We start from the raw sequence: 23037 nt of genomic DNA on the forward strand, positions 1-23037 counted from the left end.
ATGACGTCAATCATTTGCAATTGTAATTTGTGCTTTCGGTGTCATCTGCTTCCACCTACTGTATGTTCAGATTTACAAATAGCATGTAAAGCTCCTTGATATTGGAAACTGTCATCTTAACTTTCATATTTGAACGCATTGCCTTATTTATTTGGAATTATTTAATAAATGCACAAATCAAAAGACATTAGGCTTTTATCATTTTCTTTGCGATATCAACAAATCTCATAGCATCTTAGATTTTAGTTTGATTTGATTTGCAAAGACCTTCCTATAATCTTTCAGCAAGCAACATCTTAAATAAATAACACTTGCAAACACATGAAAACACTTTGTGTTTTATCTGTTTACGTATTGCGATTTGAATTATAACTAAACTTAAAAAAAAACACCTTTCACAGAATTTTTTATGATAGAATTTAGTTAAGCCTGCCACAATATTAGTATTTTTTAAAATGATACTAATAAAATATTATTACAACTGCTGCTAGGCTCTTGAGTATTAATCCCATTGTATGTGTTCACTCAAACAGATTTGTAGATTTATTGAAATTATAATAAACGAACAGCAAATAGAATTGCTGCTGATGTATTCTTCTTGCTCTCTATGTTTTTCAGCTTGCTCTTAAAGGCTTAATCATTCCAAACAAACTCATTTGTCATTTGAACAACAAAGAATATGATTTACATGTTTGGTGGGGTATGTAAAACGCTCTTTATTTCTCTGTCTGTGCATGTTTGAGAGAAACACAGTCCTCTGAGCCAACTGATGAACGAGTACCGACACTTGAATTTATGACACATCAGCGTAGTATCCTTTTGATTTAATAACTGATTTGGTAATTTGATTTGGTCATTTAAAAATTTTTTTTCTAGTCATTAACAGACATATTGTTTTGACCACAGCACTATATAAATGTGATAAATAATATTTATTATTACGTTGGAAATGTGGAAACCACCAGATGCATTTCAAAAAACAATTAATGGCGACAGGAAAAATTATGTTTTATTACTACTACTACTACTACTACTAATAATAATAATAGTAATTATTATTATTATTATTTATTATTATTATTATTATTATTATTATTATTATTATTATTATTATTATTATCATCATTATTATTATTATTATCAATTTAAAAAAAAACTGTTTTACTCAAGATTTCATAATGCAAAGAATTTACCTTCACAAGTGTTGTTGATGCTGATGGTGAGATTTGAGTTTGTTGCAGTGTAACCATCCAAACATGAGCAATTGTAACTTCCTATTTCATTTGTGCAGTTGGAATATGGACCACAGATTGATGGACTGAACAGACATTCATCTATATCTACAGGGAGATACCATAGTATTAAAACAAGCCATTATTTATTAAAAGTTGTATTAGGTGCTATAAAATTGGCAGAGCTAAGGGTTAGATTTAAGTGTTGATTAAACAAATATCTGACAAAATAATTAAAAACTACAGCTGCTAGAGAAAATACACTTGAAAGAGAATAAAAAACCCTTATAAATGAGCAGAGCATTATCTTTCAATCATACCTTTACACATGTTATTGCTGTTTATAGGGAGGTTTGGATCAGTTTCATTATATCCACTTATGCATGAACAATTGTAACTCCCAATAGTGTTGTTGCAGTTTGAGTTTGGACCACAGACGTCTGACATCTCTACACATTCATCCACATCTTTATAAAAAAAACAAGTTATGAAAAATTACAGTTTAGATCAGTTTAATCTCATTAATTGAAGTTTTCCAAAATAATATTTCAAAAGTAAATATCTAAAATTCTATTCAAATATAGAAAATTTATAGACAAATCTAAATAAAAAAAATGTACCTCTGCATGTGTTATTGATGCTGATGGTAAGATTTGAGTTTGTTGTAGTGAATCCAGACAAACATGAGCAATTGTAGCTTCCTATGTCATTTGTGCAGTTGGAATATGGACCACAGATTGATGGACTGAACAGACATTCATTTATGTCTGTGGGAAAAATACAACATTAAAAAAAAACATATTATTGTTCATAGTATTAAACAAGCAATTATATTTACAAACAGTTAAAATTAAATACAGCTCCATTAAATGATATTAGAATTATAGAATTAGACACGCTGATTCAATGAATATCTGACAATATAATTAAAAAAGTTGCAGAGCTTCATCTGTCAATCATACCTGTGCATGTGTTACTGCTGTTTATAGGGAGGTTTGGATCTGATACATTATATCCACTCATGCATGAGCAATTGTAACTCCCAATAGTGTTGTTGCAGATTGAGTTTGGACCACAGACATCTGACATCTCAACACATTCATCCACATCTTTATTAATAAAAAAATAAAAAAACAAATAGAGTCTAGGTCAGTTTAATCTGATTATTTAGCTTCTATACCAAGGGTGCCCAAACTTGGTCCTGAAGGGCTGGTATCCTGCAAGGTTTAGGTCCAACCCCACCTGAACCGGCTAATCAAGCACTTTCTAGATATACAAGAAACTTCAAGCACGTGTGTCGAAGGAAGTTGGAACTAAACTATGCAGGACATCGGCCCTCCAAGATCGAGTTTGGGCATCTTTGGTCTATACCAGGGATGGGCAAACTTGATCCTCGAGGGCCGGTGTCCCTGCAGAGTTTTGTTCCAACACTAGTCAAACACACCTGAACATGCTAATCAGTGTCTTTAAGATCACAAGAAATCTATAAGCAGGTGTGTTTGATTAGGGTTGGAGCTAAACTGTGCAGGACACCGGCCCTCCAGGACTGAGTTTGCCCACCCCTGATCTATACAATAGAATGAATTCCAAGTAAAAAAAAAAAAAGTTTTCAAATTCTGTCGAATTATTCAATTTTAGAGTAAACCCAAATGAAAATGTAGATCATAAATGTACCTCTGCATGTGTTGTTGATGCTGATGGTGAGATTTGGGTTTGTTGCTGTGAATCCAGACAGACATGAGCAATTGTAACTTCCTATTTCATTAGTGCAGTTGGAGTATGGACCACAGATTGATGGAGTGAACAGACATTCATCTACATCTATTAGGAGAAATACAGTATTATTAAAAAAAGCTATCATATAATTTTTGTTTCATGCAAATATAATTACAGCAGAGTTTGACACACACATTAATGCTGAAACAAAATATGCATTGTGACTGATAAGAAAATAACTATATAAATCAGAGGTCATTTTAATGTATACATAACAATAGAAACTAATAAAATGAAAGGTGATTTTAGTGTATACATTGAAATAGAAACATAAAAGACTTCTGGTAGTTCTTATAATTTATCTACATCTACACAAAGAGAATAAATATTGAAGTTGTACAATAACAGCAGTTTTAAACTCAAAACGGAATTGTATCTGATATAAAAAAGACCATAAAACGAATCTAACAAAACCATCTGAAACAAAAACAAGCAAAAACTAATTTTTCAAAATCTTATAAGAAAGAGAATCTACCTTCACATGTGTTGTTGATGCTGATGGTGAGATTAGAGTTTGTTACAGTGAATCCAGACAAACATGAGCAATTGTAACTTCCTATTAGATTTGTGCAGTTGGAGTAAGGACCACAGATTGGTGGACTGAACAGACATTCATTGATATCTGAGGGGGGAAAAGAAACTAGTTTTATGAAATTAGGATTATTTGAGTTCAGCCCAAGCAGTGATTCTTGTACATCTGACAAAAATGTATTTGACAAAAATTTACAACTTAAAGTTGCAAAAAAAAATGCGAAAAGCATGAAAAGTAATTGTTCAGAGCTTCATCTGTCAGACATACCTGTGCATGTGTTATTGCTGTTTATAGGGAGGTTTGGCTCTGATACATTATATCCACTCATGCATGAGCAATTGTAACTCCCAATAGTGTTATTGCAGATTGAGTTTGGTCCACAGACGTCTGACATCTCAACACATTCATCCACATCTTTATTAATAGAAAGTAGGAGAAAAAGTACATTTTGGCTTAGTTTAATGTAATACTATTTTTTTTTTTATTAGAAAGCTTCTAAAGTCTAAAATAAATATCCCCAAATTGACAAACTTTTTAATTTTATATTAAACTCAAATGAAAATATAAAGATCTACCTCTGCATGTGTTGTTGATGCTGATGGTGAGATTTGAGTCTGTTGCAGTAAATCCAGACAAACATGAGCAATTGTAACTTCCCATTTCATTTGTGCAGTTGGAATTTGGACCACAGACTGATGGACTGAACAGACATTCATCTACATCTACAGGGAAATACCATAGTATAAAAACAGCAATTATTCACCAATTCAATTTCATGATAAAAGAATTACAGAACTAAATGTTAGGCATGTGATGATTCAATGCATATCTGGCAATATCATTAAAAAGTCACACTTTAAAGAGACAATCTCAAAAGGGCCATTAAACTGTTCAGAGCTTCATCTGTCAATCATACCTGTGCATGTGTTATTGCTGTTTATAAGGACGTTTGGATCTGATACATTATATCCACTCATGCATGAGCAATTGTAACTCCCAATAGTGTTGTTGCAGATTGAGTTTGGTCCACAGACATCTGACATCTCAACACATTCATCCACATCTTTATTAATAAAAAAAATAAAAAGAATATATACAGTCCAGGTTCTGTCTAATTATTCAATTTTAGGGTAAACTCAAGTGAAAATGTAGATCATAAATCTACCTCTGCATGTGTTGTTGATGCTGATGGTGAGATTTGAGTTTGTTGCAGTGAATCCATCCAAACATGAGCAATTGTAGCTTCCTATTTCATTAGTGCAGTTGGAGTATGGACCACAGATTGATGGAGTGAACAGACATTCATCTACATCTATTAGGAGAAATACAGTATTATTAAAAAAAGCTATCATATAATTTTTGTTTCATGCAAATATAATTACAGCAGAGTTTGACACACACATTAATGCTGAAACAAAACATGCATCGTGACTGATAAGAAAATAACTATATAAAACAGAGGTCATTTTAATGTATACATAACAATAGAAACATCTAAAACATGAAATACATCTACAAAAAAAGAGAATCAAAACTGGGATTGTACAATAACAGCACTTTTAAACAAACACACATTTCAGTCAGAATACTTTATATACATCCAAACAAAAGCACAGAGAATTTACCCAAAATGCAATTGTATCTGATAAAAAAGGAGAGGAAAACTAATCTTACAAAACCAGCAGATTAAGAAACAGCAAAAACTCATTTTTAAAAGTCAGATTAGACAAAGAATGTACCTCTGCATATGTTGTTGATGCTGATTGTGAGATTTGAGTTTGTTTTAGTGAATCCATCCAAACATGAGCAATTGTAACTCCCTATTTCATTTGTGCAGTTGGAATATGGACCACAAACAGATGGACTGAACAGACATTCATCTATGTCTACAGAGGAGAATACAATAATATTAAAACAAGGAATTTATTTTATGAAATTAGAATTACCATACAACTTTATGAGTTCAGCCCAAACAGTGATTCTTAAACATCTGATAAAATGTATTTTAAAAAGTTACAATTCAAAGTTGCAAGAGAATGCAGAAAAGTAATTGCTCAGAGCTTCTGTCAATCATACCTGTGCATGTGTTACTGCTGTTTATAGGGAGGTTTGGATCAGTTACATTATATCCACTCATGCATGAGCAATTGTAACTCCCAATAGTGTTGTTGCAGATTGAGTTTGGTCCACAAACATTTAACAACTCAACACATTCATCCACATCTTAATTAACAGAAAGTAGGAAAAAAGTACAATTCTGGTTAGTTTAATCTAATTCTATTATTTTATTAGAAAGCTTCCAAAGTCTAAAATAGAAATCTCCAATTTTTGACAAACTCTTTAATTTATATTTAACAAAAATTAAAATATAAAGATGTACCTCTGCATGTGTTGTCGTTGCTGATGGTGAGATTTGAGTTTGTTGCAGTGAATCCAGACAAACATGAGCAATTGTAACTTCCTATGTCATTTGTGCAGTTGGAATCTGGACCACAGATTGATGGACTGAACAGACATTCATCTACATCTACAACAGGAAATACATTATTATTATTGAAAGAGTCGTATAACTAGTTATCATGCAAATACAATAATAAGGCTGATTTATAGTTTTGCATCAAGTGCATACCCCTTGCCATGACTGACACATATCTCTCAAAAAATGTAACTAACGATGTGTAGCACAAACTCTGTAATTGGTCAGCTTGGTTTCGCTGACATATGTGGGCGGGGCCAAGAGCTACGAGAGAGCAGTGAGCCTGTTGGGAGGAAAAGTGTAGAGTCCTATGGAAAAGCTCCATATGGAAACTTTTACTTTTCTGAAACACTAGCAGGCAGTGGGTATTTACAGTGTTATATGCTGAGCAACACAAACAGAATGCTGAAGTATAAATGCATGTCCATGCGCAAAGCATGTGCCACGGGTTGGTGTTTACTTGATGCAGAACTATAATGCAGTCTTAAAGCTAAAAAAAAACATCATGACATATAAAATAACAAAGAAAGTAAAAGTTTACTTTGTTGTATATATATATATATATATATATATATATATATATATATATATATATATATATATAGAGAGAGAGAGAGAGAGAGAGAGAGAGAGATATATACACACACACAGTATACAGTATAGTTTGTACCCCTGTAAATACTGTTAATACATCTATACATTTTACAGATTATGAAAATTTACAATTCTCAATATCAAACCAGAATGGGACAAAGTAAAAAAGAATCTACCTCTACATGTGTTGTCGTTGCTGATTGTGAGATTTGAGTTTGTTGCAGTGAATCCAGACAAACATGAGCAATTGTAACTTCCTATTTCATTTGTGCAGTTGGAATATGGACCACAGACAGATGGACTGAACAGACATTCATCTATATCTATAGGGGGAAATACAATAATATTAAAACAAGCAATTTGTTTTATGAAATTAGTTGAACAATAATCTGAGAAAAATCAATTTAAAAAGTTTCAAGTTACCAAAAAACGCAGAAAGTACAAAAGAGTAACAAAAACTGCTTCATCTGTCAATCATACCTGTGCATGTGTTATTGCTGTTTATAGGGAGGTTTGGATCTGATACATTATATCCACTCATGCATGAACAATTGTAACTCCCAATAGTGTTGTTGCAGATTGAGTTTGGACCACAGACGTCTGACATCTCTACACATTCATCCACATCTTTATTAATAAGAAAGTAAAAGAATAAGTTTCATTTTGGTTTAGTTTAATCGCATACTTTAGCTGTTTTACAATAGAATGCTTCCAAAGTCTGAAATAAAAACCACCAAATTCTGACAATTTTTTTTAATCTAAATGATAATATGTAATGTACCTCTACATGTGTTATTGTTACTGATGGTGATATTTGGGTTTGTTGCAGTAAATCCAGACAAGCATGAGCAATTGTAGCTTCCTATTTCATTTGTGCAGTTGGAATTTGGACCACAAACAGGTGCACTGAACAGACATTCATTAATATCTGTGGGCAGAAACGCAATACATTATATATCAATGTCATATGTATTTTAAAAAGACATTATAACCAAGTAAGAGTTTGCCCAACACACTGATGTTAAGTCAAAAAATGTATGTATATCTGACGAGAAATACAGTTGACTGAAAATGTAGGTGCTAATATCAATATATTGTACAAAGCTTATGTCAATCATACCTGTGCATGTGTTACTGCTGTTTATAGGGAGGTTTGGATCTGATACATTATATCCACTCATGCATGAACAATTGTAACTCCCAATAGTGTTGTTGCAGATTGAGTTTGGACCACAGATGTCTGACATCTCAACACATTCATTCACATCTTTAATAAAAAGAAGCAATTGATTTGTAGTTACTCTTGCATAACTCATTATTTATGTTGTTGTCTTTGTCTTAGCTTTACAAAAAAACTAAATAAAAAAAAATACAATTTTTAACAAATTTTAGAATTAACAAAAATGAAAATATTTAATGCACCTCTGCATGTATTGTCGTTGCTGATCGTGAGATTTGAGTTTGTTGCAGTGAATCCAGACAAACATGAACAATTGTAGCTTCCTATGTCATTTGTGCAGTTGGAATCTGGACCACAGATTGATGGACTAAACAGACATTCATCAATATCTGTAGGTGGAAACGAAATACATTAAATAACAAATTAGTTAAAAAAATAACTACATAATTATACATGCAATTATGATTTTGTAACACTTTGGCCAACACATTGATATTGAGTGAAAACATTCCTGAATATCTATCATAAAACATAGTTGATTGACAACTTAGGAAGTACATATAGAAATATACTGTTCAGAGCTTCAGTCATACCTGTGCATGTGTTACTGCTGTTTATAGGGAGGTTTGGGTCAGTTACATTATATCCACTCATGCATGAACAATTGTAGCTCCCAATAGTGTTGTTGCAGATTGAGTTTGGACCACAGACATCTGACATCTCAACACATTCATCCACATCTTTATTAAAAAAAAACAATTGTTTTGTAATTACTCTTGCATAACTCATTATTGAAGCTGAGGTCTTTGCCATTGTCATCAAACTGCTCTAGTATAGTAAATGTTTTAATGCAATAAACTCTAAATACCATAATATTTATATTTAAATATCAATGGGAACACATTTCATATATATGACATTCTTGTTGTTGGTTTGTCATTATGTTACACACAAATGTTTTACAATATCAAAAAGCCTCTCACAACTTTTAAAACCACATAAGATCTGGAAACCTCTGTGTACATTATGCAAGAAGATTAATTATAAAAGGAAAACCACCAGTTAGCTTAACAAACTCAGGATTATCAGGAGAATTACAGGATTAGTTTTAAGTCTAGAAAAGCAAACCAGTGCATTCAGGCTTGTTGGTAGCATGATGGTTAACTTTCTACGTTAACTCAAGCTTTGATCTCCAATTTACAGAGCACTCACACATAAAGACACTACATCTGTAGCAAGCAGCCAGTTACAAGCCTTGAAACATAAAGATTAACTTTTCGTGAAAGAATTATTGCAATTCACAGCAAAATATATAAAGGTTTAAAAAAATACTAACAATGTACAAACATTTATACTGAGATATGAAAACAGCTATCTATGAAACAGGACAGCAAAGACATACTGTAACAGCTTATTTTATCTGCGCAAGTTGTAAAGTTAATTTGTACAGTTCACATTATTTAAAAGTTAACAGAAACTCAAAAATATAAGCTCACAATTTTTTTAAGTGTTCTCTAATGATTACATAAAACTTATTTTTTAGCTACGTGTATATTTATGTTTATAAAGGCCCTTAAAACAAAAGTGCTTATGTTTCATGGGTTACGGACACAATTGTATAAATTACCAAACATAAATATAAACATAATCAGCCCATTTTATCTTTAAAAGTGTTTTATTATATAGTGTCCTAATACTGTATATAGTTTAGACTCTTTGCTCACAGTAGATGTTGGTTTGTGATCTCTAAACCTAAACATAACCGCAGATGGTAGCATGAGGTACTATGGTAATATAGAAAGATTAAATCTGTGCTGCAGTATTTTAATGGCACATGATAACCCAGGATAGGTGCAAATAAAACTGAAACTGTATTGGTTATACAGGTAATATAGCTTCATGGTTAAAAAGAAAGAAAAAAGGCAAGGTTTTATAATATAAAGATGTACCTCTGCACGTGTTGTTAATGCTGATGGTGAGATTTGGATTTGTTGTAGTAAATCCAGACAAACATGAGCAATTGTAGCTTCCTATTTCATTTGTGCAGTTGGAATTTGGACCACAGACAGATGGACTGAACAGACATTCATCTATATCTGTTGGGGGAAGTATTAATAAAATATCAATGTAATGTAATGTGTAAAAACAGTTAGACTTCAGCCCACAGGCTCAATATCAGAGACAAAACATTCATAAATATGAATATCTGAAAATCAAACCACACACACACCACACACACACACACACACACACACACACACACACACACACACACACACACACACACACACACACACACACACACCACACACACACACACACACACACACACACACACACACACACACACACACACACACACACACACATACACACACATATATATAGCTTAAAGGTGCTAATAATATTTTCCTTAAAATGGTGTTTAAAAAAATTAATAACTGCTTTTATTCTAGCCAAAATAAAACACTTTCTTCTGAAGAAAAAATATTTACAGACATACAGTGAAAATTTCCTCACTCTTTTAAACATCATTTGGTAAATATTAAAATTAAAAATAAAAACTCAAAGGGGGGCTAATAATTCTGACTTCATTTAGCCATTATTATCCACATTATGCATCCCCCTTTATGTGCAAAAACATGCACGTCTTGATTTTGCAAAAAACGATGCAATCCTGGATTAACATCTATGTATAATAGTTGGATAACAATCATATAGAAGTGAACAAACCTAACCATAAGCTTAATCTTAACATAATTGGTGATTGTATCCTTTAAATCTGATTGGAATGTTGTTCCAGGATCAACATAAATGTTAATCCAGGAACATGTACTTCTTGGTGAAAACAGGTTGGCGGTAAAAACAGTGTTAGGGCTCGCACTTACCAAATCAGGCTAAACAACTGACCATTTCAAAATAATCTGTGTTTGTTTTGACAGTGGGGTGTATGAACTGTTCTACAGTCAGCAACTAAAAGGTGCTCAAACCAGCAGCAGTTTCCATTTTACTGATGCATTTATAAGGATGTAACGTTAAACAGACGATTTCCTTAGCATGCTGTAGATTTTGATCTCATTTAAACAGTTAATCTAATCTATCTACTCTGCCAGTGAATAAAGCAAACATGGCCAGTGCAGTGGATTAACAATTCATCAACTTCAAAAGAAACAAGACAGTGTTTTGTTACATTGTTTGCTCAAAATAACTTCAATGCAAATTCATTTGCCATTTTAAATGTACAAGCCTTTAAACTATAGTTTGATTAGCTGACTCCTTTATTGTTTATCAGCAGGGTAAGGCAGGATTCTGTAAGTCATCCCAAAGATAATATTGCTCTATATCATTTTGTTGTGGTTATAATGTGAACTGGACTGATCTCATGAATTTATACAGATTTGCTTTGAACTTCAGTTTTATCCTCATATATTATGTTTGGTGAGGATGGCTCTAAACTACTTTGTTGGAATCTTTACACACAAAAGTTTAATTAAAAACAGAACGCAAAACCACAACAAAATGTTTTAAAAGGTTAATATTAACACAGTTGTAAATATAAGATGTACCTAAACATGTGTTGTTGATGCTGATGGTGAGATTTTGGTTTGTTGCTGTGAATCCATCCAAACATGAGCAATTGTAGCTTCCTATTTCATTTGTGCAGTTGGAGTATGGACCACAGACAGGTGGACTGAACAGACATTCATCAATATCTGTGGGTGAAATACATTAGGATTAAAACAAGCAATCATATCGAAAAAAGATTATTGTAATGCAAATATAATTACAATAGAGTTTCACCCACACACTAATGATGAAACAAAACATTATCAATGCCTGACAAAGTGAAAGGTTTTAGATAAAAAGGAAATTCAAAAAGTACACAAAATAACATCCTGTCAGAGCTTCATCTGCCAATTATACCTGTGCATGTGTTATTGCTGTGTATAGGGAGATTTGGATCTGATACATTATATCCACTCAAGCATGAGCAATTGTGACTCCCAATAGTGTTGTTGCAGATTGAGTTTGGACCACAGACATCTGACATCTCAACACATTCATCCACATCTGTAATAAAAGAAAATTAGAAAAAAGTTTGGGTCACTCATTTGTGAAGGCCTAAAATAAGGTCCACTTAAAGAAAACACTGCAATACAACAAAGTTCACAAAATTCCAGTTGTAACTGAGCAAAAAGTGCATTCAAAGTATACAAAACTAAACTAACTTCAGCTTTTTATAATTGCTCTGGAAAACAATGACTAAAGAAGTAATGACTGACTCTAGGTTATGTGTTTAGAAAATTGACATTAGATAACATTGGTAAAAATCAAACAATTAGTTTAGGAGATTTTAAAAAAGTTACCTGAAAGAGAAAAAGGATTGAAAATTCATGAAAGTGTATTCTACAAACATGGTTTAATTAAAGAAATATGTCAATTATTAGGAAAAATTGGCTATAAAATTACAAAAAAAATAAATTTAATTTAACAAATATGACTGTAAAATAAACAAAAGGCAAAAACGCCACTAAAGAGAATGGTTTTAAACAATAATTTAATGTACACTTATAAAAGTTAATTATTTACAATACATTAACAAAATATTGATAAAGAGAATAAAAATGAAAAAAACATGCCATATTAATTTCACAGATTATATAAGAACTCAATTTTAGAATGTACCTTTACAATTATTATTGATGCTGACGGTGAGATTTAAGTTTTCTGCAGTGAAACCATCCAAACATGAGCAATTGTAACTTCCCAATTGATTTGTGCAGTTGGAATATGGACCACAAACAGGTGGACTATCCAGGCATTCATCAATATCTATGAAGACAAAAAGTTAAGTAATTATTTAAAATGAAAAGTACCAATCTTTATATTATATTTTACATTAAGCTACTTGACAGAAATCAAAACCAGCTGATAATATTTACCATGACAAGAGTTGTTGACGCTCACAGGACTGTCTTCATTAGAGACATTAAATCCATTCCAGCATGAACACATGTAACCCCCAATGCTGTTAGTACAGTCTGAGTATTGACCACACACTGACGCTGCATCTTCACATTCATTGATGTCTGAAAAACAGGAAGATGATACTGTATAAAACATTGTTTCTGAACTATCAGGAGTTACTGAATAAACTCATACTGGTCATGTTACTAAAACTACATTCAGTACAGATGAAATCTAATGGGATTTCTCACCTCTCTGGCAAAGTGACCCCTCTGAAGGGAGAGCCTGAATGCATCCACAAGTGCTTCCCACAATGCTATCACACACCTGATAGGCCTTGCAGGTGTTACTGGACCAAACATGATCCACCTCACACTTGCACTCATATTCTGTTCCATTCAACCCACACACTGTAAAACAAGGAGATTTATTTATTTGTGCTCAATCTGTGGATTTCTGCTGAAACTAAACTCATCTTAGTAGAGTTTCCCCCTAATAATCCACTAATTATTTGTCAACCAGATTTTTTTTTTTTTTTTGTCGATTGCATTTTTGTTGGTTTGTTGTTCGCAAAAAAAAAAAATAGACAAGTGGTGCAGTCAGGGTGTGTGTTGATCAAAAGAGTTTTTGTGCTGAGAGCTGTGTGTGTTTTAAAAACTATGAATAATTGAAAAAAAAAATATTTTTCATTCATTTTTTTGAAGGCTCATGCTTAGGCTTAGCAGCAGTTACTATTGTCTATAAACAGTGTTTTAGTTCGCCTATATTGTTTACTTTATTTGTTTTTTATTATAGGCTATGCCACATTTTATTTGAGAGCTTCTGGCTGAAACGCTTTCTTTCATTCAATGTTTAATTTTAAGGCTCGTCCTTCAGACTGACTGTGTTTGCAGTTTTCAACATTATTTCTCTGAAGCCTTTTCAGTTTGCTTTATATTTGTTGTGTTTAAATTACTTTAAATTAGTTTATTTTTATATTTGACTTACCAATATTTCATAGTAAAGAAAAGACGTTTTCTTGTTATTTGCAAATTTTCTGGTTCGTGTTTGCAGTCATGTTGCCGATGTAGCAGCTGTATTCTGTGAAACTTTCATACCACTTGGTTTCTAGTTTGGAAAATCTCAGTTTCAAGTGCTATCTAGCCCTTGCCCTTAGCCCTACCTTTTAAAGCTAAAGAGAGTGAGGACACCCCTACTCCTTCTCATAAATGCGCAAAATTAGGGGTATGGGTAAGGGGAAAGGTTAAGAGGTGTAATTGGGATTGGGCCTTGTTCTATATCAAACGGTGTGCTTTATTTTTAACAGGTTCATAAGTTGTAATTTGTGTGATTGTTGTCATTTTATTTTATTAATAAATTCTGAATATTTCTAAAGATTCATGTTGTTTTTCTCAGACACATTTATAATTACAGAATTTGTTGGTGCTGTTTTATGTGCGCAATATCTTAATGTTGAATATTAACACTTATTATTATATTTTTTCGGTACAATGTAAAAAAAAAAGACAAATTAAATTCTTTCTCAGTCTATGAACTCAAAGTGTTTCCCACAAAATCGCTTAAATATGCCTAATGAATTAATTGAAAAAACGACTACTGGTCGACTAAGAAAAATTTTTGTCAGTGACAGCCCTACACCTTAATATGTAACACGATGAACAGTTCTGTTCTCACCAGTGTTCATGTCGATATCTGTGATATTTGTGCTGCTGCTCAGAGTCAAAGGCAGGCTGATATTTCTGACAACATTTCGTAAGTAGTCCACCAGGAACAAGTCGAAGAATCTCACATCAATGTCAATCACGTATTTAGATGAAAGAACTGCAGGAACAAAAAGTAGCATCACTAATATTAAAACATAATAACATCTCCTGTATATAGGAAAAACACAAAGTAACAATTAGAGAAAGAAACTGATGATGCTACAGAATGATGTCATCGTCTCACCTTGGCAGAACTGTCCATCAGCTGGAAGGCCATTGATACATGTGCATGAACCATTAGTGATGACATCACAGGCATCATATGCATGACACGTGTCATTTGGCCAAGCAAACAGACCCTCACATTTACACTGATACCGCGTTTCATTCAAAGAACACACTGGAGAGCAGAAGAAGAGTCCAAACATCACATATCTTCATTTATGGAAGTATTCATGATGTATAATTTTAGATAAACAGCATCACAAAGCAGAAACAGAGATCATACCAGTAGTGATGTTGATTTCTGTAATGTTAGTGCTGTCACTGATTGTGTAGGGCAAACTGAAATTCATCAGAAGAGTCCTCAGCTGATCAGTGATCCTACTATCAATGCTGTTGATCTCAATTTCAATCAGATATTCAGTCAGAGGCAGAGACACTGTAGAAAAAGAAAAGAAAATCCACAAAGGATCAATATTCCTTTACATGCATGATAATCAGGGCAAATAACACACAATTATGAACAAACAAAAATGTTTGGACCAACAGGATTTAACAACTACTTTTTAAAACAGTGCTCTTTTATTTACACAACTTTTATCAGAGCTGAAGATGTAAAACACACACAGAACCATTTAATAGATTACTTTCTTTCAAGCAGTCAATACTCCATTTACACTCTTTTAGAATTTTCTACATTCAGCACTCACCATTGCATGGGTTACTGTTGCTGACTGGTTGATTTCGGTCTGTTACAGTAAACGCACTCAAGCAGGAACAGTTGAAACTTCCAATGGAGTTGTTGCAATGAGAGTTTGGACCACAGACCTCTGATGACTTTAGACATTCATTGACATCTTATTAAAGGAACAGATGGAATAGTATTGTTGTTATTAGGAATGATTGTTATGATGTGATGATCAGAGTAAATTAAATAACTTTACTGAATGTTTGAATGCAAAACTATGAATTAGAGAATGAAAAACAACATCAAATTAATAAAACAATAATAATGGAACAATGTAGTAAAGTGTTATCATTAATTCTTTACCGGTATAAAGAAATTATTGTTACAAAAAGAGAAAAAAGGCAAAAGTATGCTTTGTTAACTTGCTACATTATATAATAATTAATTTCCAGAATTTACCTTCACATGTGTTATTGATGCTGATGGAGAGACTTGAGTTTCTGGCAGTGAAACCATCCAAACATGAGCAATTGTAACTTCCTAATTTATTTGTGCAGTTGGAATATGGACCACAAACCGGTGGACTGAACAGACATTCATCAATATCTATAGAGAAAAAAAATGTTTATTAATTATCATACTCATTTTTATATCATATTTTATTTGTAATGTCATACTTTTAAGTGATTTAAATGACCTATTTTAATTTAGACATAAAGGACCTCTAAAATCTGAAAAAATAAAATAAAAAATTGGAATAAAAATTAAAACCAGCTGACAATATTCACCATGACAAGAGTTGTTGACGCTCACAGGACTGTCTTTATTAGAGACATTAAATCCATTCCAGCATGAACACATGTAACCCCCAATGCTGTTAGTACAGTCTGAGTATTGACCACACACTGACGCTGCATCTTCACATTCATTGATGTCTGAAAAACAGGAAGATGATTCTGCATAAAAACAGTGTTTCTGAACTATCAGGAGTTACTGAATAAACTCATACTGGTCATGTTACTAAAACTACATTCAGTACAGATGAAATCTAATGGGATTTCTCACCTCTCTGGCAAAGTGACCCCTCTGAAGGGAGAGCCTGAATGCATCCACAAGTGCTTCCCACAATGCTATCACACACCTGAAAGGCCTTGCAGGTGTTACTGGGCCAAACATGATCCACCTCACACTTGCACTCATATTCTGTTCCATTCAACCCACACACTGTAAAACAAGGAGATTTAGTTATTTGTGCTCAATCTGTGGATTTCTGCTGAAACTAAACTCATCTTAGTTCAGTTTCCCCCTAAAGCCGCCTTTCCGCTGCACACGACATTTAGACACGACTGCCGAATAACGTCCCCTTGTGGCAGTCGCACAGAATTTTCAGTTCTGACGTGGATCATTTCATGCCACATAGTTTCTACTGTGGAAAATCTTAGTTTCAAGTGCTATCTAGCTCTTGCCCTTAGCCCTATGCCTTCAAGCTAAAGACAATTAGGACACCCCTACTCCTCCATGTAAATGCACAAAATGAACCCAAACTCACACTAATTGAATAAACCAGCGATAAGGTGACTAATGGCTTCAATAAAAGATAACTGGTTGACAAGAAATTTTTTTTTATCAGAGACAGACCTACACCTTAATATGTAACATGATGAACAGTTCTGTTCTCACCAGTGTTCATGTCGATATCTGTGATATTTGTGCTGCTGCTCAGAGTCAAAGGCAGGCTGATATTTCTGACAACATTTCGTAAGTAGTCCACCAGGAACAAGTCGAAGAATCTCACATCAATGTCAATCACGTATTTAGATGAAAGAACTGCAGGAACAAAAAGTAGCAGGTAAACAAATATTATTGCAAAGAGGAACAAGTTAAAAAATCTGAGACATCACTAATATTAAAACACAATAACATCTCCTGTATGTGGGAAAAACACAAAGTAATTATTAGAGGGAAAAACTGATGATGTTGCAGAATGATGTCATCGTCTCACCTTGGCAGAACTGTCCATCAGCTGGAAGGCCATTGATACATGTACATGAACCATTAGTGATGACATCACAGGCATCATATGCATGACACGTGTCATTTGGCCAAACAAACAGACCCTCACATTTACACTGATACCGCGTTTCATTCAAAGAACACACTGGAGAACAGAAGAAGAGTCCAAACATTACATATCTTCATTTATGGAAGTATTCATGATGTATAATTTTAGATAAACAGCATCACAAAGCAGAAACAGAGATCATACCAGTAGTGATGTTGATTTCTGTAATGTTAGTGCTGTCACTGATTGTGTAGGGCAAACTGAAATTCATCAGAAGAGTCCTCAGCTGATCAGTGATCCTACTATCAATGCTGTTGATCTCAATTTCAATCAGATATTCAGTCAGAGGCAGAGACACTGAAGAAAAAGAGAAGAAAATCCACAAATGATCAATATTCCTTTACATGCATGATAATCAGGGCAAATAACACAAAATTATGAACAAACAAAAATGTTTGGACCAACAGGATTTAACAACTACTTTTTAAAACAGTGCTCTTTTATTTACACAACTTTTATCAGAGCTGAAGATGTAAAAACACACAAAACCATATAATAGACTTCTTTCTTTATTTCTTTATTTACTTACTTGTGTGTTAGTTAGTTTATTTATTTTTATTGTCACAAGCAAACTATACTTTATATACAGGCTTCTAGAATTTTCTACATCCAGCACTTACCATTGCATGGGTTACTGTTGCTGACTGGTTGATTTCGGTCTGTTACAGTAAACGCACTCAAGCAGGAACAGTTGAAACTCCCAATGGAGTTGTTGCAACGAGAATTTGGACCACAGACCTCTGATGACTTTAGACATTCATTCACATCTTTATTAAAGGAACAGATGGAATAGTATTGTTGTTATTAAAAATGATTGTTATGATGTGATGATCAGAGTAAATTAAATAACTTTACTGAATGTTTGAATGCAAAACTATAAATTAGAGAATGAAAAACAACATCAAATTATTAAAACATTAATAATGGAATAATGTAGTAAAGTGTTATCATTAATTCTTTACCGGTATAAAGAAATTATTGTTACAAAAAGATAAAAAAAGGCAAAAGTATGCTTTGCTAAATTCCCAGATTATAGAAGAAATAATTTCTAGAATTTACCTTCACATGTGTTATTAAAGCTGATGGAGAGACTTGAGTTTCTGGCAGTGAAACCATTCAAACATGAGCAATTGTAACTTCCTATTTCATTTGTGCAGTTGGAATATGGACCACAGACCGGTGGACTGAACAGACATTCATCAATATCTATTGAGAAAAAAAGATTTATTAATTATTTAAATCCTATTTCAATTGTAATGTCATACATTTAATTGGTTTAAATTGCTTATTTTTCCAGCTGATGATATTTACCATGACAAGAGTTGTTGACGCTCACAGGACTGTCTTTATTAGAGACATTAAATCCATTCCAGCATGAACACATGTAACCCCCAATGCTGTTAGTACAGTCTGAGTATTGACCACACACTGACGCTGCATCTTCACATTCATTGATGTCTGAAAAACAGGAAGATGATACCGTATAAAAACAGTGTTTCTAAACTAATCAGGAGTTACTGAATAAACTCATACTGGTCATGTTACTAAAACTACATTCAGTACAGATGAAATCTAATGGGATTTCTCACCTCTCTGGCAAAGTGACCCCTCTGAAGGGAGAGCCTGAATGCATCCACAAGTGCTTCCCACAATGCTATCACACACCTGATAGGCCTTGCAGGTGTTACTGGACCAAACATGATCCACCTCACACTTGCACTCATATTCTGTTCCATTCAACCCACACACTGTAAAACAAGGAGATTTATTTATTTGTGCTCAATCTGTGGATTTCAGCTGAAACTAAACTCATCTTAGTATGTGACATGATGAACAGTTCTGCTCTCACCAGTATTCATGTCAATATCTGTGATATTTGTGCTGCTGCTCAGAGTCAAAGGCAGGCTGATATTTCTGACAACATTTCGCAAGTAGTCCACCAGGAACAAGTCGAAGAATCTCACATCAATGTCAATCACGTATTTAGACGAAAGAACTGCAGGAACAAAAAGTAGCAGGTAAACAAAAATTATTGCAAAGAGGAAAAAGTAAAAAAAATCTGAGACATCACTAATTTTAAAACACAATGACATCTCCTGTATGTTGGAAAAACACAAAGTAATTATTACAGAAAGAAAGAAACTGATGATTTTGCAAAATGATGTCATCGTCTCACCTTGGCAGAACTGTCCATCAGCTGGAAGGCCATTGATACATGTACATGAACCATTAGTGATGACATCACAGGCATCGTATGCGTGACACGTGTCATTTGGCCAAACAAACAGACCCTCACATTTACACTGATACCGCGTTTCATTCAAAGAACACACTGGAGAACAGAAGAAGAGTCCAAACATTACATATCTTCATTTATGGAAGTATTCATGATGTATAATTTTAGATAAACAGCATCACAAAGCAGAAACAGAGATCATACCAGTAGTGATGTTGATTTCTGTAATGTTAGTGCTGTCACTGATTGTGTAGGGCAAACTGAAATTCATCAGAAGAGTCCTCAGCTGATCAGTGATCCTACTATCAATGCTGTTGATCTCAATTTCAATCAGATATTCAGTCAGAGGCAGAGACACTGTAGAAAAAGAGAAGAAAACCCACAAAGGATCAATATTCCTTTACATGTATGATTATCAAGGCAAATAACACACAATTATGAACAAACAAAAATGTTTGGACCAACACGATTTAACAACTACTTTTAAAACAGTGCTCTTTTATTTACACAACTTTTATCAGAGCTGAAGATGTAAAAACACACACAGAACCGTTTAATAGATTACTTTCTTTCAAGCAGTCAATACTCCATTTACACTTCTCTATAATTTTCTACATTCAGCACTTACCATTGCATGGGTTACTGTTGCTGACTGGTTGATTTCGGTCTGTTACAGTAAACGCACTCAAGCAGGAACAGTTGAAACTTCCAATGGAGTTGTTGCAACGAGAATTTGGACCACAGACCTCTGATGACTTTAGACATTCATTGACATCTTATTAAAGGAACAGATGGAATAGTATTGTTGTTATTAGGAATGATTGCTATGATGTGATGATCAGAGTAAATTAAATAACTTTACTGAATGTTTAAATGCAAAACTATAAATTAGAGAATGAAAAACAACGTCAAATTATTAAAACATTAATAAAGGAACAATTTAGTAAAGTGTTATCATTAATTCTTTACCGGTATTAAAAAATATTGTTACAAAAAGAGAAAAAAGGCAAAAGTATGCTTTGCTAAATTCCCAGATTATATAAGAAATAATTTCCAGAATTTACCTTCACATGTGTTATTATTGCTGATGGAGAGACTTGAGTTTCTGGCAGTGAAACCATCCAAACATGAGCAATTGTAACTTCCTAATTTATTTGTGCAGTTGGAATATGGACCACAGACCGGTGGACTGAACAGACATTCATCTTTATCTATTGAGAATAAAAATGTTTATTAATTATCATACTCATATTTTTATATCATATTTTATTTGTAATGTCATACTTTTAATTGATTTAAATGACCTATTTTAATTTAGACATAAAAGACCTCTAAAATCTGAAAAAATAAAATAAAAAGTTGGAATAAAAATTAAAACCAGCTGACAATATTCACCATGACAAGAGTTGTTGACGCTCACAGGACTGTCTTCATTAGAGACATTAAATCCATTCCAGCATGAACACATGTAACCCCCAATCCTGTTAGTACAGTCTGAGTATTGACCACACACTGACGCTGCATCTTCACATTCATTGATGTCTGAAAAACAGGAAGATGATACTGTATAAAAACAGTGTTTCTGAACTATCAGGAGTTACTGAATAAACTCATACTGGTCATGTTACTAAAACTACATTCAGTACAGATGAAATCTAATGGGATTTCTCACCTCTCTGGCAAAGTGACCCCTCTGAAGGGAGAGCCTGAATGCATCCACAAGTGCTTCCCACAATGCTATCACACACCTGAAAGGCCTTGCAGGTGTTACTGGGCCAAACATGATCCACCTCACACTTGCACTCATATTCTGTTCCATTCAACCCACACACTGTAAAACAAGGAGATTTATTTATTTGTGGTCAATCTGTGGATTTCTGCTAAAACTAAACTCATCTTAGTAGAGTTTCCCCCGAATAACCCACTAATTATTTGTCAACCAGATATTTTTTTTTGTCGATTGCATTTTTGTTGGTTTGTTGTTCGCAAGAAAAAAATAGACAAGTGGTGCAGTCAGGGTGCGTGTCCATCAAAAGAGTTTTTGTGCTGAGAGCTGTGTGTGTTTTAAAAACTATGAATAATTGAAAAAAAAAATATATTTTTCATTCATTTTTTTGAAGGCTCATGCATAGGCTTTGCAGCAGTTACTATTGTCTATAAACAGTGTTTTAGTTCGCCTATATTGTTTACTTTATTTGTTTTTTATTATAGGCTATGCCACATTTTATTTGAGAGCTTCTGGCTGAAACGCTTTCTTTCATTCAATGTTTAATTTTAAGGCTCGTCCTTCAGACTGACTGTGTTTGCAGTTTTCAACATTATTTCTCTGAAGCCTTTTCAGTTTGTTTTATATTTGTTGTGTTTAAATTAGTTTATTTATATATTTGACTTACCAATATTTCATAGCAAAGAAAAGACTGTTTTTTCCTATTTAGATTGCATTGTTTTCTTGTTATTTGCAAATTTTATGGTTCGTGTTTGCAGTCATGTTGCCGATGTAGCAGCTGTATTCTGTGAAACTTTCATACCACTTGGTTTCTAGTTTGGAAAATCTCAGTTTTAAGTACTATCTAGCCCTTGCCCTTAGCCCTACCTTTTAAAGCTAAAGAGAGTGAGGACACCCCTACTCCTTCTCATAAATGCGCAAAATTAGGGGTATGGGTAAGGGGAAAGTTTAAGAGGTGTAATTGGGATTGGGCCGTGTTCTATATCAAACGGTGTGCTTTATTTTTAACAGGTTCATAAGTTGTAATTTGTGTGAATGTTGTCATTTTATTTTATTAATAAATTCTGAATATCCCTAAAGATTCATGTTGTTTTTTCTCAGACACATTCATAACTACAAAATTTGTTGGTGCAGTTTTATGTGCGCAATTTCTTAATGTTGAATATTAACACTTATTATTAATTTTTTTCAGTCTAATGTAAAAAAAGACAAATTAAATTCTTTCTCAGTCCATGAACTCAAAATGTTTCCCACAAAATCGCTTAAATATGCCTAATGGATTAATTGAAAAAACGGGCGATAAGGTGACTAATGGCTTCAATAAAAGACTACTGGTCGACTAAGACAATCTTTTGTCAGTGACAGCCCTACACCTTAATATGTAACATGATGAACAGTTCTGTTCTCACCAGTATTCATGTCGATATCTGTGATGTTTGTGCTGCTGCTCAGAGTCAAAGGCAGGCTGATATTTCTGACAACATTTCGTAAGTAGTCCACCAGGTACAAGTCGAAGAATCTCACATCAATGTCAATCACGTATTTAGATGAAAGAACTGCAGAAACAAAAAGTAGCATCACT

At 33.4% G+C, this 23037-nt stretch overlaps 1 protein-coding gene across 1 annotated transcript in view; it reads right to left on the reverse strand.

Annotated features, from left to right (window-relative positions):
• adgrf6 (adhesion G protein-coupled receptor F6) overlaps positions 1–23037 on the reverse strand; it is a 143803-nt gene that overhangs the window by 39623 nt on the left and 81143 nt on the right. The window contains exons 180-226 of the mRNA XM_073933529.1: positions 22865–23011; positions 21402–21560; positions 21125–21271; positions 20794–20940; positions 20358–20504; positions 19934–20086; positions 19670–19825; positions 19343–19489; positions 19083–19241; positions 18805–18951; positions 18553–18699; positions 18114–18260; positions 17638–17790; positions 17374–17529; positions 17052–17198; positions 16437–16595; positions 16160–16306; positions 15831–15977; positions 15394–15540; positions 14970–15122; positions 14706–14861; positions 14433–14579; positions 13010–13168; positions 12734–12880; positions 12477–12623; positions 11715–11861; positions 11357–11503; positions 9740–9886; positions 8384–8530; positions 8033–8179; positions 7731–7877; positions 7392–7538; positions 7091–7237; positions 6787–6933; positions 5921–6067; positions 5617–5763; positions 5280–5426; positions 4706–4852; positions 4457–4603; positions 4116–4262; positions 3808–3954; positions 3484–3630; positions 2907–3053; positions 2195–2341; positions 1853–1999; positions 1553–1699; positions 1194–1340 (exon numbers count right to left, since the gene is read on the reverse strand). Of these exons, the coding sequence (XP_073789630.1) occupies positions 1194–1340; positions 1553–1699; positions 1853–1999; positions 2195–2341; positions 2907–3053; positions 3484–3630; positions 3808–3954; positions 4116–4262; positions 4457–4603; positions 4706–4852; positions 5280–5426; positions 5617–5763; positions 5921–6067; positions 6787–6933; positions 7091–7237; positions 7392–7538; positions 7731–7877; positions 8033–8179; positions 8384–8530; positions 9740–9886; positions 11357–11503; positions 11715–11861; positions 12477–12623; positions 12734–12880; positions 13010–13168; positions 14433–14579; positions 14706–14861; positions 14970–15122; positions 15394–15540; positions 15831–15977; positions 16160–16306; positions 16437–16595; positions 17052–17198; positions 17374–17529; positions 17638–17790; positions 18114–18260; positions 18553–18699; positions 18805–18951; positions 19083–19241; positions 19343–19489; positions 19670–19825; positions 19934–20086; positions 20358–20504; positions 20794–20940; positions 21125–21271; positions 21402–21560; positions 22865–23011 (7002 nt within the window). The remainder of the gene's footprint in view (positions 1–1193; positions 1341–1552; positions 1700–1852; positions 2000–2194; positions 2342–2906; positions 3054–3483; positions 3631–3807; positions 3955–4115; positions 4263–4456; positions 4604–4705; positions 4853–5279; positions 5427–5616; positions 5764–5920; positions 6068–6786; positions 6934–7090; positions 7238–7391; positions 7539–7730; positions 7878–8032; positions 8180–8383; positions 8531–9739; positions 9887–11356; positions 11504–11714; positions 11862–12476; positions 12624–12733; positions 12881–13009; positions 13169–14432; positions 14580–14705; positions 14862–14969; positions 15123–15393; positions 15541–15830; positions 15978–16159; positions 16307–16436; positions 16596–17051; positions 17199–17373; positions 17530–17637; positions 17791–18113; positions 18261–18552; positions 18700–18804; positions 18952–19082; positions 19242–19342; positions 19490–19669; positions 19826–19933; positions 20087–20357; positions 20505–20793; positions 20941–21124; positions 21272–21401; positions 21561–22864; positions 23012–23037) is intronic.

This window comes from Danio rerio, chromosome 20, assembly GCF_049306965.1.
Source record: "Danio rerio strain Tuebingen ecotype United States chromosome 20, GRCz12tu, whole genome shotgun sequence".
Taxonomy (NCBI): Eukaryota; Metazoa; Chordata; class Actinopteri; order Cypriniformes; family Danionidae; genus Danio; species Danio rerio.